This window comes from Chrysemys picta, chromosome 12 (assembly GCF_011386835.1).
Source record: "Chrysemys picta bellii isolate R12L10 chromosome 12, ASM1138683v2, whole genome shotgun sequence".
Lineage (NCBI taxonomy): Eukaryota > Metazoa > Chordata > Testudines > Emydidae > Chrysemys > Chrysemys picta.
The window spans coordinates 12,755,532-12,770,830 of record NC_088802.1 but is presented as its reverse complement, the minus strand read 5'-3'; the positions used below and the strand labels follow the sequence as shown (position 1 = coordinate 12,770,830).

The window sequence follows — 15,299 nt, the reverse complement described above, 5'->3', positions numbered from 1 at the left end:
CTTTAAGACCCCAGCCCCAGGAACCCGCCCTGTGCTCCGAGGCTGACATGCAGCGTTCCTGTGAGAACAACAAAAACAGCCTCTGCCCCCCCCCACCCCTAGATTAGCGAGCACAGTGGGTGGCTCATCCCACGGGGTCACTGTTCTCCCCCCTCCCCCTCCCTAAACGGGGGTTTTGTACCCGCACGGGGTCTGGCAGTGTCACCCCTCCCCCGCTTAACCCCGGCTCTCACCCCCCACCACCGATTTTTGCCCTTCAGCCCCTCTGCTGCCGCTAGCTACAGTAGCTTGAGCCCCCCTGGCCAGTAAAATTCTGCCCCCTGCTCAGACCCTGACAGCCCCCCGCTGCGATTTGCCCCCTTAATCCTTTTAACCCCCCCCAAAGAGGAGGCAGCAAATCGTAAGCAGAAGTAAGGGCAGAGAGAGGGCAGTGGCTACAACGAAGGTTACTGGGCATGCTCAGTTCGAGTGAGCATGCTCAGTACACCCAAAGTACAGGAGCGAGAGCACTTTGTACTGATACACTTGTAAGGGAAGGAGCTGAAACCTTATGCTGCAGCTTGCTGTAAATGGTAGGGACAGAGCCAGCTCTAGGTTTTTTGCTGCCCCCCCACCTCAGCCCTGGGCTCCCCCCGCACCCCTGTGTTGCCCCAGCCCTGGACTCTCCCCTGTCCACACCCCCTGCTGCCCCAGCTCTGGCCCCCACCTGCACCCCCTGCTGCCCCAGCCCTGGGTTCTCCCCCCACCCGCATCTCCTGCCACCCCAGCCCTGGGCTCTTCCCCCCCCCTGCACCCGCACTCCCTGCCGCCCCAGCTCTGGCCCCCACCTGCACCTCCTGCCACCCCAGCCTGGGCTCCCCCCCCCCCCCCCGCATGTCCTGCTGCCCCAGCCCTGGGCTCTCCCCCAAAGAAAGAATTGGGTGGACTAAATGGACATTGCATCTCTCTATCTGAAGCCTAGCAAGGCAGATACGTGGATCCCACTAGAATTTAAAATGAAAAGTAAGGGAGGGGAGGCTCTGCTAGACTGGGCAGCTTTAAATACAGTACCAGGCACGTAGGAGGATTTACACTTCTGAGCCATGGAAGCAGAAATTGACTTTTCTTTTCCAGATTTAGCTAATATTCAGAAAGGGAATCTAGCACCTGCCTTCCAGATTTGAACACCCTCAAAATTCAGGAGTGCTCAAGCTCAATTTAGGCAGCTGTTACTTCATTTCTCCCAAATCAAATATACTGATCCACTGTAACTTGCTGTAGAAAAAGTAGAATAAATTGAGCAAGAAATGCTTCCCAGTGGTTATTAGGACTGGAATTGCTATTTTCAACAGCCATTGCTTATTTTTTAAGTTTTAGTTTTATTTGTTTAAAAGGAAGACAGTGATATCGCATTGGCAAATTCCCCATAGAAACAAAGAATGGAACAAAAGAATAATAAAGGCACCTCAACTTTTCCTCATTTATGTAGGACAATCTTATAATATGCATCCAGATAGCCTTCAATCACACAAGCTGAAAATTGTTCCACTTTACTGCAGTTCTGTAACCGTATGGGAACCAATCCTGTCTGTGTTCTGTGCACATCCAAAATTCCTGCTGAATGACCCACCCTGGGAGCGAGTTACCAGTGACCCAGGGCTCGGGTGGCAGGAGGGTGCAGTGGGGGGAGGGAGGGGCAGCCAAAATTTTTTTTGCTTGGGGCAGCAAAAAACCTAGAGCCGGCCCTGTTTGCACCCATCTTATTTTAGCTCCATCTAGGTTGCATTTCCATAGTTTCTTTATGAGAAGGTCATGGGAGACAGTATCAGAAGCTTTACTAAAGGCAAGATAGACCGGTCCTACAGATAGCATTTTCACACACACACGTGTAAGAAATTGCAATCTGTAGGGCTGTGCTACCTCTAACACTGCAATTGGATGAAGCTAATTCCTACAGATCGCAGTTTCTCACACCATAGGGATGTGAGACTGCTCTCTGCTTGAATTAGCTACATCAGATGGCCTTTTTTAGCAAAGTAGGACCAGGGCCGGATTAACTTTTTGTGGGCCCGGCACCAAACATATTTGTGGGCTCCCCTTGGGAATAATTGTAAAAGGGGCAGGGGGTAAAAGCACAGTGGGGGCAGGAGCTAGGGTTGGTCTCTGGAGCAAGGGAGGGGTCAGGGGTAATCTGCAAGCACAGCACGACTGGGGAGGGGGTAAACAGGATCTCCCCTGCCCCTGCCCACATAGAGCGGGTATAGGGTGACCAGACGACCCAATTTTATCGTGAGAGTCCCGATTTTAGGGGATTTGTCCCGCGTCCCGACCTTACATTGGTTGGGACGCACTTTGTCCTGATATCGGGGGGACCGTGGCAAGCTGGCGCCACTGGCACCATCACCTCTCCTCCTGGGGGGGCCCTGGGGCAGCGCAGCTGAGCTCCCGGTGCGGCGGCTCCAGCCCGCTGGCCAGCAGGAACCTGCAGAATACAGCCCTGCACCAGGCACACAGAGGCGGTGAGGAGGTCTGCGCTCCGCTGCATGCTGCAGCGGGGCAGGGCTTGTAGACGCTGGCAGTGGGCGCCGGGCAGAGAGCCCCCCCGCCCCTGCCCCCCTCGACCCGACCCGCAAGAGTGACGTGACGCGACTCTAGGAGCCAGAGGGAGGGACCTGCCTGCTGGATGCTTCCTGGGAGCCGCTCCAGCAGATAAGCACTGCTGGGACTCACCTGGCCCCCTGGCAGGTCCCTCTGGGGGGGTTCCTGGCCAAGCAGGTGTGAAACCTGGCGGCCAAAGGCGAGGACTCCCAGCGAGGGTTCGGGGCGAAGCTGCGGAGAAGGGAGCGGGGCGGGCTCGGGGAGGGGAGACCAGCACCAAGCCACTTGCCTTTCTCCCTGTCTGCACTGCAACAGATTTGGGTTTATCTTTATATTAAGGGGTGAACTCACATGCAAAATTCTCCTTGAATTCAATGGGTGTTCCATGCATATAATGACGTCTGGAGATGGCCCATAATTTACACACTGACAGAGGCAGACATGGGGCTTTATTACACTGCTAAAGAAGAAAGTTTATCTAATATTTGTGCATATCTCAGACACTGGAATGTCTGCCCATGTTTGTTGCAATAGATGACAATCTAGATAGGTTGTAATCTCTGCTCCTTTGTTTTCTTTCAGTTTATTTCAACTATAACACTTTATTGTGCTCACACATGGAAAAAATATGGTAAATTTGATTTACAGACTTATTAATGCTCCCTGTTGGAATTTGGTAAACTGTCATGGGTATTATTATGACCTTCATTACTGTGGTATCTGTGCACCTCACAATCATAGAATCATAGAACTGGAAGGGACCTCGAGAGGTCATCTAGTCCAGTCGCCTGAACTCAAGGCAGGACTAAGTATTATCTAGACCATCCCTGACAGGTGTTTGTCCAACCTGCTCTTAAAAATCCCCAATGATGGAGATTCCACAGCCTCCCTAGGCAATTTATTCCAGTGCTTAACCACTCTGACAGTTAGGAAGTTTTTCCTAATGTCCAACCTAAACCACCCTGGCTGCAATTTAAGTCCATTGCTTCTTGTCCTCTCCTCAGAGGTTAAGAAGAACAATTCTTCTCCCTCCTCCTTGTAACAATGTTTTATGTACTTGAAAACTGTTATCATGTCCCCTCTCAGTCTTCTCTTCTCCAGACTAAACAAGCCCATTGTTTTCAATCTTCCCTCATAGGTCATGTTTTCTAGACCTTTAATCATTTTTTTGCTCTTCTCTGGACTTTCTCCACAATCTTTAACATATTTATCCTCACAACTCCCCTCTGAGGCAGGGAAGTGCTAATCTCCCCATTTTACAGATAGCCTCTCTGTGCATCAGTTCCCTAAGGCCCAGATCCTCAAAGGTATTTAGGCACTTAACTCCCACCTGTTCTATTCATTCCCTCTGAAGCACCTGGCATTGGCCACTGTTGGAAGACAGGATACTGGGCTAGACGGACCTTTGGTCTGCCCCAGTATGGTCATTCTTATGTTCTTTTCTCTGGCATAGCCCTGGTCTACATTTAAAATTTAGTTCGACTTAGATCTCTTAGAGGTGTGAATTTTTCACACCACATAGCGCTGTAATTAAGCCAACCTAGATCCTGTTGTAGACACAGCTAGGTCGACAGAAGAATGTTTCCAGTAACCTAGCTGCCACCACACTGGGAGGTGGTTTACTAGAGTGATGGAAAGCCCCCTTCCATTGACGTAGAAAGTGTCTACACTATGGTGCTGCAGCAGCAGAGCTGCAGCTATGTAGCTGTAGCACCACTCCCGGCAGTGCTTACTTGAGGTGGCTCCCAGGAAGTGGCTGGCAGGTCCCTGAGGTAAGTGTCAGAGGCTGCATCCTCCTCCCCAGCAGAGTGTGTGCAGACTGGTCCACCTTGCTCATGGCAGAGCCAAGGAAAGGAGGCACCTGCCTCTGCACATGCTGATTCTACACAGGGCAGGCTGGGGCTGAGCACTGCTAGGCTGCTGCCCAGTTCACTTACCCACATTAGCAAGCAGGGATTGCACCTGACAGTGTACATCTGCTTAATGTACAATCGGGCGCCATTGTCCCGATATTCAGGTAAAATTTTGCATTTGGTAGCTTCCTAGGGCCCCTTCTCATGGCTCTGTGCACCTGTGTCTGTCGTCGTCTCTCCTCTCCCCCACCCCGCTCGCCCAATGTGTCCTGATATTTCACTCTTGCGATCTGGTCACCCTAAGTGGGTACCTACCTGGTTCTAGCCCATTCTCTTTGTCTCTCCCTGCACTGAGCTGCCCCTCCTCCCGCAGCAGCAGGTCAGGTTCTTTTCCAGCCCTCTGGGGTGGGTGTTGGGAGTGGGAGGAGCGGAGGCTAATGTGGTTACTCCTATAACCGGACATTTAGTTTCCAGTCAGCACTGCTAACCGGACACTCCAGTCCCATTTTCTACTGGAGTTTCCAGTCTACAACTGGATACCTGGCAACAGGGCTGCCAGAAAAGCCTGAGGGGGGGAGAGGGGCAAGCAATCATTTTTAAAAGTAAGAGGGCTAAGCCTTAAGGGGGGGGAAGTGGTGGGTTGGCTAGGGAATGGAGAGGAGCTAGTGGGCAGGGCCATGTCTGCTGTACTGCCCAGGTAGGTTGGAGACTGTGGGGATCAGCTGACACAGTATCCAGGGCGGGTGCAAGGATATTTTGCACCCAGGCGAAACTTCCAACTTGCATCCCCCCCCACCCCCCGGAGCATCGCTTATTATAAATGTTCAAAAATGAATACAGTGGAGTCACATCTTACGCGGGGGTTAGGTTCTAAGGTCAGCGCGTAAGAGGAAAATTGCGTATAGTGAAAATTACCATAAAGTACAGTATAGACTAGAACAGGGGTCCTCAACCTACGGCACACACGCCAAAGGTGGCACGCAAGCTGATTTTTTTTTTTAATGGCAGCCTGCGGGTCCCGGCCACCGCTGAGCCTGCTGCCGGCCTGGGGTTCCATTCACTCAGCTGCCAACCGGGGTCCCAGCCGGCGACTCCGCTCAGCCTCCTGTCTTTCACCCAGGCCTGCAGGAAGCTGAGCAGGGCCGGTGGCCGAGACCCTGGCTGGCGAGGGGCCGGCAGCTGGAACCCCAGATCGTCAGCGGGCTGAGCAGGGCCGGCAGCCGAGACCCCAGACTGGCAGTGGGCTGAGCTGCTCAGCTCGCTGCCGGTCTGGGGTTCCATCCACTGGCTCCTGCCAGCCAGGGTCCTGGCCGCTGGCCCCGCTCAGCCTGCTCAGCCTTCTGCCAGCCGGGGTCCTGGCCGCCAGAACCCCAGACTGACAGCGGCCTGAGAGGGGCTGGCGGCTGGGACCCTAGCTGGCAGGAGCCGACCCACTGCTGGCCCTGCTCAGCCCGCTGCCAGCTGAGTGAACAGAACCCCAGGTCAGCAGCAGGCTCAGCGGCAGCCGGGACACGCAGCCTGCCATTAAAAAAAAATCAGCTGGCGTGCCACCTTTGGCGTGTGTGCCGTAGGTTGAGGACCCTGTTCTAGTGTATTCTGTACTTTATGGTAATTTTCACTATACACAATTTTCCTCTTATGCGCTGACCTTAGAACCTAACCCCCGTGTAAGATGTGACTCCACTGTAATGTAAAAAAAAAGTTTTGGGCAGCGCTTTTTGGCACCCCCAAATCTTGGCGCCCTAAGCAGTCACCTAGTTTGCCTAGTGGTTACAGCGGCCCTGACAGTATCCCCAGCCCAGGTGACGTGACAGCCAGTGGTGGATTTAGAGTTAGTGGGGCCCCCCAGCCCTGTGCTCAGCTTCATTTTTGGGGCTCCTCCTTGGGACCCAGTCAAGAAAAAGAACATTCTCTCTTATCTCCCCTGCCCCCGTTTTTCATTCTTTTTTCCTTCATCCTCCTCCTGTAAGTAATAGCAAATAAATGAAAATAAAGTGAGGTACCTTGATTGTTTTTGTAGTCTAACTTATTTTTCCACAGACCACTTGAAAATCATAGAGAATCTCAACGGACCACTTAATGATCTTTCCAAATATTGTAAAACAATGTTCAGGTGCGGGGTCTGTCCAGGAGCTAGGGTGAGGGAGGGGGCTCAGGGTTGGGGCAGGAGGTTGGGGTGTGGAGCGCTTACCTGGGGCAGCTCCTGTTTGGTTCTCAGGATGGGGGTGGGGATGTGGTGGGGTGCAGGAGTCAGGGCAGGGGCCTGGGTGTGTGTGTGTGGGGGGTGCAGGTTTCAGGGCAGGGGCTAGGGGGCTTAAGGGAGGTGTAGGGGTGCAGGGGTCAGCGCTGGGGGCTGGGGGTGTGTGAGGGGGTGAGAGCGGGGTGCAGGGGACTTGGGAGGTGTGAGGGAGATGCAGGGGGCTGGGGAGGTGTGCGGGGTGCAAGGATCAGGGAAGGGGGCTGGGGGTGTGTGAGGGGGTGCTGAGGAGGTGTGAGGGGAGTGTAGGGTCAGGACAGGGCCAGGGGCTCAGGGGAGTGGGGGGGTGCAGGGGTTAGGGTGGGCAGGGGGCTGGGGGGGTGGGCTGGGGTCGTGGTGGTGCTCACGCAGGGGGCTGGAGGGGGTATGCCCCAGTTCCAGCCCCTTCCCCAAGGCCTCACCCCGCCTCGTCTTCTCCTCCTCCCCGGAGTGGCGTGCTGCAGCTCGCTCCTCCTTGCCCCCCTCCTGCCTGCAAGGCTGATCCAACTGACCAGCCCGGGGTGGGGGGGGGAACAGGACATAGCACGCTGGGGAAAGAGGCGGGGGAAGGCCTCATCCCCGCCTCTTCTTCTCCTCCTCCCCCGCAGAGCAGCGTGCTGCGGCTCCCCCTCCCCCCTCCTAGCAGCTGATTCAGCTGATCGGCAGCGGCGGCAGTGGTGGGGAGGGAACGTAGCACACTGGGGAAAGGGGCGGGGCAGGAGCCAGGCTGCAGGCAGAGGCTGCCATTGAGCCGGTTGTTCTTGTAGGCTGTCATTGTCCACCTTTTCTTTCTTCCCCCCAATTTCTGGAAGGCTCTTGTGCTGTGACCTGGGTCAAAGAGCACCCACTGTGTAGAGGTATCTGATCTTGGTCAAGTAGTCCCCATTGTAGAGCACTATCGTTCAGAGGCACAGTTCCTGGGGTAATCTTTATGTCTTTGTGCATTCCTTCAGTAAGCCATTAACATTGTCTGGCCTCATCCAGCAGAGCACGTTTGAAATACAGAGACATGGTCAATATTTCTAGCCTCAGATACAAACGTTACATGCATACAGGTTGGATATACACAGTCAATAGGTCTTAAGTTTTGCAATGATACCCCACATCAGCCATCTTGCATAACGTATATATTAACTATGTTATATTCATATCATAAGCATATTTTCATAAAGAATATAGAGGATAATGTCACACCCCACATGTAGGTTTGCTGATCTGCAAATAGTAAAGGAGCATGCACCTTTGGGTGCAAACGCTCATGACAATAATGCAGAGCCATGCAAGCTCCATGATTCCGTGTGAGATGGCAGGCAGTGAGGCGGGCCAGGCAGGTTTGTGGGTTTAGAAAAAAAGGTGTAAACATTATGTATACATATATGTATGGGATACATATAAAGTTAGTGGATAGTTAACAATGCATTATAAGAAGTTGGATTCCATGGCCACATCCATAGCTTGGGGGAAACACCTGCAGCAGGGCTGGGCTTTGCACTGGGCCATGTGGAGAGCTGAGGGTAGAAGTGCAAGGTTGAAAGAAGTGAGCAGGATGGGGAATGTTGCAGAGGTGTTTCCCCCTCCCCCACAGCCTCAGCTCGCCGCGCTGCCGGAAAATGCCCTGGGCGGCAGGGCTGCGAGCTCCTGCCAGGCGGCATGGTGCAGAGCTGCCAGCCTGCCCCGGTGGTCTGGGCTGCGTGGCATGTCTGGCTCTGGCTGGACAGCACACTAATGGGAAGGGGAGCAGGGGGGTCGGATGGGGGCAGGGAGCTCTGGGGGGGCGGTCAGAGGATGGGGGTGTGGATATGGGTCGGGGCGGTCAGTGGACTAGGAACGGGGTTGCATAGGGGACAGTGGTCCGGGGGGGCAGTTAGGGGACTGGGAGCAGGGGTGGTTGGATGGGGTGGGTGTACTGGGGGGGTGGTCAGGGGACAGGGAGCAGAGGAGTTGGATGGGGCAGGGGTACAGGGGGGCAGGAAGCAGGGGGGATCGGATAGCGGGCGAGGGCCTGGCCCCAACCGGCCCTCCATACCATTTCCGAACTCTGATTTGGCCCTCAGGCCAAAAGCTTTGCCACCCCTGACCTTGGAGGAAGGAGGCCTAAGAGAAAGACAGCAGAGCATCCCTCGGGCCACCTCTTACTCAGAAGTGTCTGTTTGAAGAAGTGAGTGTACTCAGAGTAGAATAAATTTATTAATTTTACATAAATAAATAATATGTAAATATGTATGTAGAGAAATGTTTGATGACATGATTTGTTTGCAATATGTAATTCCTACTTAGGCCCTTCCCTCGCATTAGCCTTAGGTCCCTCATAACTTTAATCCAGCTCTGTCTCTAGTAGCTGCCCCTGCTCTGCTGCTGGGAATGTGGCAGCCCCGGCAGGGGGATCAGGGAGATGCAGCAGGGGAGGAGGCAGAAAAGCAGCGAGATAGACCAGAGAACCTAAGGGGACTGTCTGTGACTCCATGTTCAGGCTGTTCTAGTGCTTGAGTGTTCTCACTTGATACCTAATAGATGAAATCTAAATACAGGACACACAACTGGTGGGAGGTCTGTGCCCTGGTTTATAACTGTTTGCCGGAGGTTGGTACTCATGTTCGTGAGCTGCTGTACACAGCTTGATGGGAGAACTGAACATGGGTCTCCCATGTGCCAGCTGAGTGCTCTCACCATGGGGCTAAATGTTATAAGGCAGGTGATAGCACCAAAACCACCTCCTCCTTCTCTCCCCGTCTCCTGTGGAGCGAGGCAGGTGCCTACCTCATTCCAGCAAGAAATGCCTTAGGCGCCTGAGCCACCTGACATCAGGCGCTGGGTTCCCGTCTGTGGGTTGCTAAGCAGACATAGATGCCCCTCTGCAGCCCTGATTTAGGCACCTGTCTGTGAGAGGGGGCAGGGATTAGGACACCCCTCCCCCTTGTCGCCTCTCCCATTGGCTAGCTTAGATGGATCCCCGCCGAGTGAGTTGGCTTTTGTGAATTGCTCTGTAAGGTGCCTGTGATGCCCATGCATTGTCTAGGGAGTTTAGGCCCCTCATTCAGCTTTGCAGAGTTGCAGACGATGATTTTTTAGTTGCCTACAAATTAAGCCCGGTGATGCTCAGCATTGCGACACCAAGTCATGGATTCCCCCTGTGCAGCCAGTCTCCTCTCCGCAGAGCACAGCTGAGTCATTCCTGATTGACACGGGTGTGCACAGGACAGAGACAGAGACAGAGCACAGCCTGGAGAGTGACTCATCACAGTAAAACCCAAACTCTCCTCCTAGGGGCGCAATATTTTCTGTGGAGGCTGGGGGGACACAACCAAGTCACAAAGGAAATCCCAGGACTCTGCCCCCAGCACCTGCAGCTGGGACAGTAAAGTGGAACAAACACGAAGAATTGTTTGTCATGTTTTATTTACAGTAACTAGAGGTGCTAAGTAAACAGAGCTGAGAAGGAGCCTTAATAACCACAGCATGGCAAGGAGATCCCCAGCTACTGAGAACAGTTTTCTTAATGGCACTAAAATAGCACCAATGGCCAGGAATTAATATAGAGAATTAATGAGATACAGTCTCACTTTCAGTAACATGGTGTTTCCATCAATCTGCACCTCTTACCCATCCCCCATCCTGTGTGTGTGTTTGACCATTACAGTGTTACCAGTTGTCCTGAAATGACTTTGACCCCTGCAGCAGGAGCTCTGGCTGGGAGACCCCAGTGAGATCTAATCCCACAGATCTGTACAAAACGCTCCCAGCTGCTGCTTCTCCGCAACCCCCCCAAACCCTGATTGATTCATTCTGTGTCCCTGCCACCCCCACGTCTGCCTGTCCCCAGCCCGACTGTTAGTTCTGCCCCCTGCCCAGCCCCCATCTCTGCCCCTCAGGGCCCCTCTGCTGCTCCTGCGGCCCCAGGGGTTCTTCCCTCTCCCCCTCCCATCCCTGGGGCTGAAGGGAAGGGGAGGGGCTTCCACAGGTGATAGAGATGAGGAGCCAGGGGCTGGGTAGACGGGAGTCCTCCAAGGTCATAGAGACTGGGGTGTGTGAGGCTAGAGAGGCAGATTTCTGGTTCCTCCCTCTGCTGTGTGTCTCAGGGACACAGTCTGAGCTGGTATCCCAGCACCCAGAGCCAGGGTCGGATTCTCTCCCCAGGGACGGAGCCCGGCGGGAAAGTGAAGATCGGGGCCTCGTCACCAGCATTGATAAATGTCACCTGCCCCCGGTCACAGTCCAGACAAACCCGGATCCTGCTGGGGAACCGGCTCAGGGGCAGGGGGGTCTGAGGGGAGGTGAGAGCCCGGAACTGATACCAGTCCCGCTCCAAAGCCCAGATCCCCTCCTCAGGGCTGAGGCTGATCTGTCCCTTCCTCCCCACAGACTCTCTGGCCACCCCCACAGCCCAGCATTTCCCATCCCCCACCTCCACCTCCCAGCAATGTCTCCCCGAGGTGAATCCCTCACAGCCCAGCACACAGGGCCAAATGTCAAATCTCTCAGGGTTGTTGGGCAGATCCTGCCGTGTGTCTCCCCATCTCACACTTTTCCGATCCTCAGACAGGACGAGGTTTGGATGAGCCGTGTCTGGATCCAGAGTCACATTCGCTGGGGAGAGAGAATCAGAGCGTGAGGGGCAGAGCTCAGCCCTGGGGGAGGGTTTGATGGCATCAGTGACAGGATCTGCCCCAGCTGGAGAGTGAATCAGGGAATCTCCTTCCTCTAGGATTTACCCGTCAGCTCTGAGATCTCAGCACAGAGCTGGAGAGAGTCACTCACTGGCAGAGATGGGTCAGTGACAGGGTGAAAGTATCAGGTTGGCCAGGCCTGAGACTCAGAATCTTTCCCCTCATACCCCCACCTCTCCCCGGGGAGGGGACTAGAGACTCTGGGAGCCCCAGCAGATGGTAAAACTCAGTGAACATTGACAGAGCTCCCCTCCCCCTCCCACCTTAAATCTCTCTGTGTCCCAGCTGCCCCTGTGCTGGACTTTGCTATGGGGCCTCCCCACTGCACTCTGCCTGCTCTGAAATGTCACAGCTGGGACAGCAACAGGCCAAATGGTACCAGGATTGAACCTGCCCAGAATGTCACTGCTGAGCAGCAGTCGCAGCACAAAGTACATTATCCTGGGGCAGGGACTGAGGGGCTAAACAAAGGAAGTGGGTTCATGGTGGAAGCTACGAGTGTGAGGGGAGCCAGGACAGATTAAGGTTTTGTGGGGCCATGGGCCACAGCAAGTGAGGGCCCCTCCCCACACCTTCTGCCTGCAGACCCCCCCCCTCCCCACACTCCTGCTGGGGAATTACCTCACACCCTGATGCCATTCCATGGCTGGAGTTCTGGGCAGATGGGGGAGTGGGGCAAGCCCCCGAGCCCTGACCCCACTCTCTAGCAGGAGCACTGGGCAGGCAGAGCAGGTTGGGGCACAGAGATGCCCATTTTTCCGGAGCCCCTGGGCACAGGCCCCATTGTCCCAGTGGCAGATCCGCCACTAGGGAGGAGGTACAGAATAGGTGGCTGGTGGAAAGGGGGAGAGGGTCATGCTATTGATGGGGAGACTAAAGTGACGTCCTGTTTACCAGAGACAAGACCATGCTGGGGTCATGGTGGATGGAGAGAGGAGAAAACAGACAAGCTCACAGTGCTGATCACAGGAGCTTCCCAGATATGTATAATGGAGCCAGGGGAGCCCCTGTCTGTGATCAAGGCTTTGTTCCTCTGCTTGAGACTGGAGCAAGGGTCTCACACAGACACAGTCCCTGCTCACCCCGTCAGTGTGGGGTGACTGCAGAGCTCCTGGCTTTCTTCATAGGGGAAAAGATGAAGGAAGAACCAAAGGGAAGCTGGAGATCGGACATCATCACAGGGAGATAGAACAAACTCCCCCTGACTTAGTGGCTGTGGAGGTGCATGTCCCACTGGTTCTATACATTGGGTGGCAGCTGCTATCACAGATCTCTGCAAAGTGCAGTGCACATGCTGGCGGAGGAGGGGAAGGAAAAGTAGATGCAATATGATGTAGTTTCATTATGGTGTGGTAGGACATAGGCACAAACCCCACCTCATCTTGTGATGCTCCTTGAAATGAAGGGTGCTGGGGAGGTCTGCCCTGAACTATCTCCTCTACTCCCATATACAAAGAAAAAGAGGCACATTGCCTCATCGGAACGAATATTTGGACATTGATAAAATATAATCTTTAATTACCTTCTTCTATAGGTGCCACGGATCTTCTCCACCCTAAAACCAGCCACATAATTAGAGACGAGAGCAGATCTGAACATGTATTGCATGATTCAATATTGTACAAACTAATACACTGAGGGGAAAAGAAAGTTATAAGTTCATCACAACCTCCACTGGACTGCATGAGTGTTTCTCTCCCAGGGTGGATCTTCACTGCAGAGTTAGCTCAGGATCTTATCTGGCAGTTGCCCCAACCTGTTTCATGCGCAAGCACAAAAAATCTGACTCAAGTTTGGTGGTGCTTTGCACCCAGGTTAGCTGGCAAGACTTTGGGTATAGGCTATAGCTCAGGTACCACTTTAATTCAGGTTGGTTACATGCCCACTTTGCAGTGTGGAGGGAAGATAATCATCTCAGGTGCTGATAGTCCACCAGTGCCTTCGCACAATTCCTCCTGGGCCATATTTTTTTGCCCATTACCTACTCTACTACTGTATTGCTTATCAATTTTTCAAATTAGCTTTTAGTGTGAAATTCATCCAGTTTAGTCTTTCCCCACATTTTATAAAGTTACATTAACAAACAAACCCCCAAAGAATGATGATGATGATAATAATAATAAAAAAAGCAAACAAACAAACTAACTATAAATGTTTCCTATTGCAACAATTTTAAAATTTAAATTTAAAAGCAAACAACCCCACCACAATTGAACAAACAGACACATGACACTCCAAACTGGTACAAAAAGTTTCTTTTCAGAGGAAGAATAATGATACTTACGTATCTCGTTATCTCGTTTCTCTGAAAATGAAAGAGAAATAAATAGTATTTTTTAGGCATTTCCCTTTTCTTATGTTTTATTTCTCTTTATCATCAATATGACAGAAAAGGCTGAGAGAAATCAACATCTTCTTCAGGACATCAGACAAGAGGATCCAGTGGTCCCTTCTGATCTTAAACTCTGTGACTCTATTGCATATCAGTTTTTCAAATTAGCTTTTGGTATGAAATCTCTCCACTTTAGTGTTTCCCCACATTTGATACAATTACACTAACCCTTCCACAAAAGAATAATAATAAAAAGCAAGTAAACAAAAAAAGAGGTTTCATATTACAACAAAATTGTAGAAGTTAAATTTTATAGGGAACTCCACAATATTTAAACAAACTGCCACATGAAGATCCAATTACAAAAAAAAAAAAAAATCCTTTTCAGAGGATGGAGAATGACACTTACCAATTTCTATATCTCGTTTGCCTAAAAATTAAACAGAAATACCCAGATTGTTTGTTAGAAATAAAACAAGAAAAGGGAAACTCCTATTTATCACCAATATGACAGTTAAGACTGAGAGATTATTTTTATTCAAACTCCTCTTACGAAGATCAGACTAGACCAGTGGTGCCCAAACTTTTCCTGTCACACCCCCTCTTACCAGTAATGGAGTCTGTCTCAGGCCCGCCTCCCCCCTCCATTACACCACAGATGGCTGAGTTCAGGAGCTTGGGCTGAAAGCAGAGCTGGAGATAAGGGAGGAGCTGGAAATAGAGGTAGAGCTGGGCTGGGGGTGGCGAGGGATTGAGGGCAGAGATAGGCTGGAGGCAGGGCAGGTGGGGGAGTGGAGCTGCAATTGGGGTGAGAGCTGGGCTGGGGGAAAAGTGGAGCAGGGGCTGGGGATGGAGCAGGGGGTGGAGTTTAGCTGTGGCTGGGGCAGGAGCTGGGCTATGGGCCGAGCATGGCAGGGGCTGGGGCAGAGCAGGGAGTAGAGTGGAGCTGTGGCTTGGGCCAGACCTGGGCTGGGGGTGGAGCAGGGGACCGAACAAAGCTTGGGTGGGATCGGAGCTGGAATTGGGGCAAAGAGGGGCTGGGTGGCACTACCTCCCCATGGCCCATGGGGGCTGGCTAGGGCTCTGCGATGGACCCCGTCCCCCAAACATTCCTTCATGCACTCCTAGCAGGGCACACCCCACAGCCTTTGGAACACTGGACAAGAGGAGCCAGTCATTCTTTCTGGTCTTAAACTCTGTGATTCTATTATTATATTGCTTATCAATTTTTCAAATTAGCTTTTAGTGTGAAATTCATCTAGTTTAGTCTTTCTCCACAATTCATCAAGTGTCATTTATAAAAACCCCACACACCATGAAAACCCCACACATTTGAAAACAAACACCTCCACCACAATTAAACAAACTCCCACATGAGGATCCAAATTGGTACAAAAATTTCTTATCAGAGGCAGGACAATGACACTTACTTATTTCTTTATCTCGTTTCTCTAAAAAATTTAAGAGAAATAAATATATATTTTTGTTAGGCATTTACATTTTCTTAGGTTTTATTTCTCTTTATCATCAATATGACAGTAAAGGCTGAGAGAAATCAACCTCCTCTTCCGGACATCAGACAAGAGGATCAGTGGGCCCTTCTGGTCTTAAACTCTGTGACTCTATTGCATATCAGT

The 15,299-nt window shown here is 52.2% G+C and overlaps 1 protein-coding gene across 12 annotated transcripts in view; it reads right to left on the bottom strand.

Annotated features, from left to right (window-relative positions):
- LOC101940198 (butyrophilin subfamily 1 member A1-like) overlaps nt 1-15,299 on the bottom strand; it is a 181,211-nt gene that overhangs the window by 46,431 nt on the left and 119,481 nt on the right. For 5 of the 12 annotated variants that reach the window (XM_065564698.1, XM_065564699.1, XM_065564697.1 and 2 more), the window contains 5 exons: nt 15,093-15,113; nt 14,072-14,092; nt 13,615-13,635; nt 12,853-12,885; nt 9,885-11,250 (listed from right to left, as the gene is read on the bottom strand). The exons of 3 other annotated variants lie outside the window; for them this stretch is intronic. In XM_065564698.1, coding sequence (XP_065420770.1) covers nt 10,739-11,250; nt 12,853-12,885; nt 13,615-13,635; nt 14,072-14,092; nt 15,093-15,113 — 608 coding nt within the window. In that variant the 3' untranslated portion in view covers nt 9,885-10,738. Of the gene's footprint in view, nt 1-9,884; nt 11,251-12,852; nt 12,886-13,614; nt 13,636-14,071; nt 14,093-15,092; nt 15,114-15,299 lie in introns of those variants that run through there. 4 more of the 12 variants (XM_065564704.1, XM_065564707.1, XM_065564700.1 and 1 more) reach the window with 2 other exon arrangements.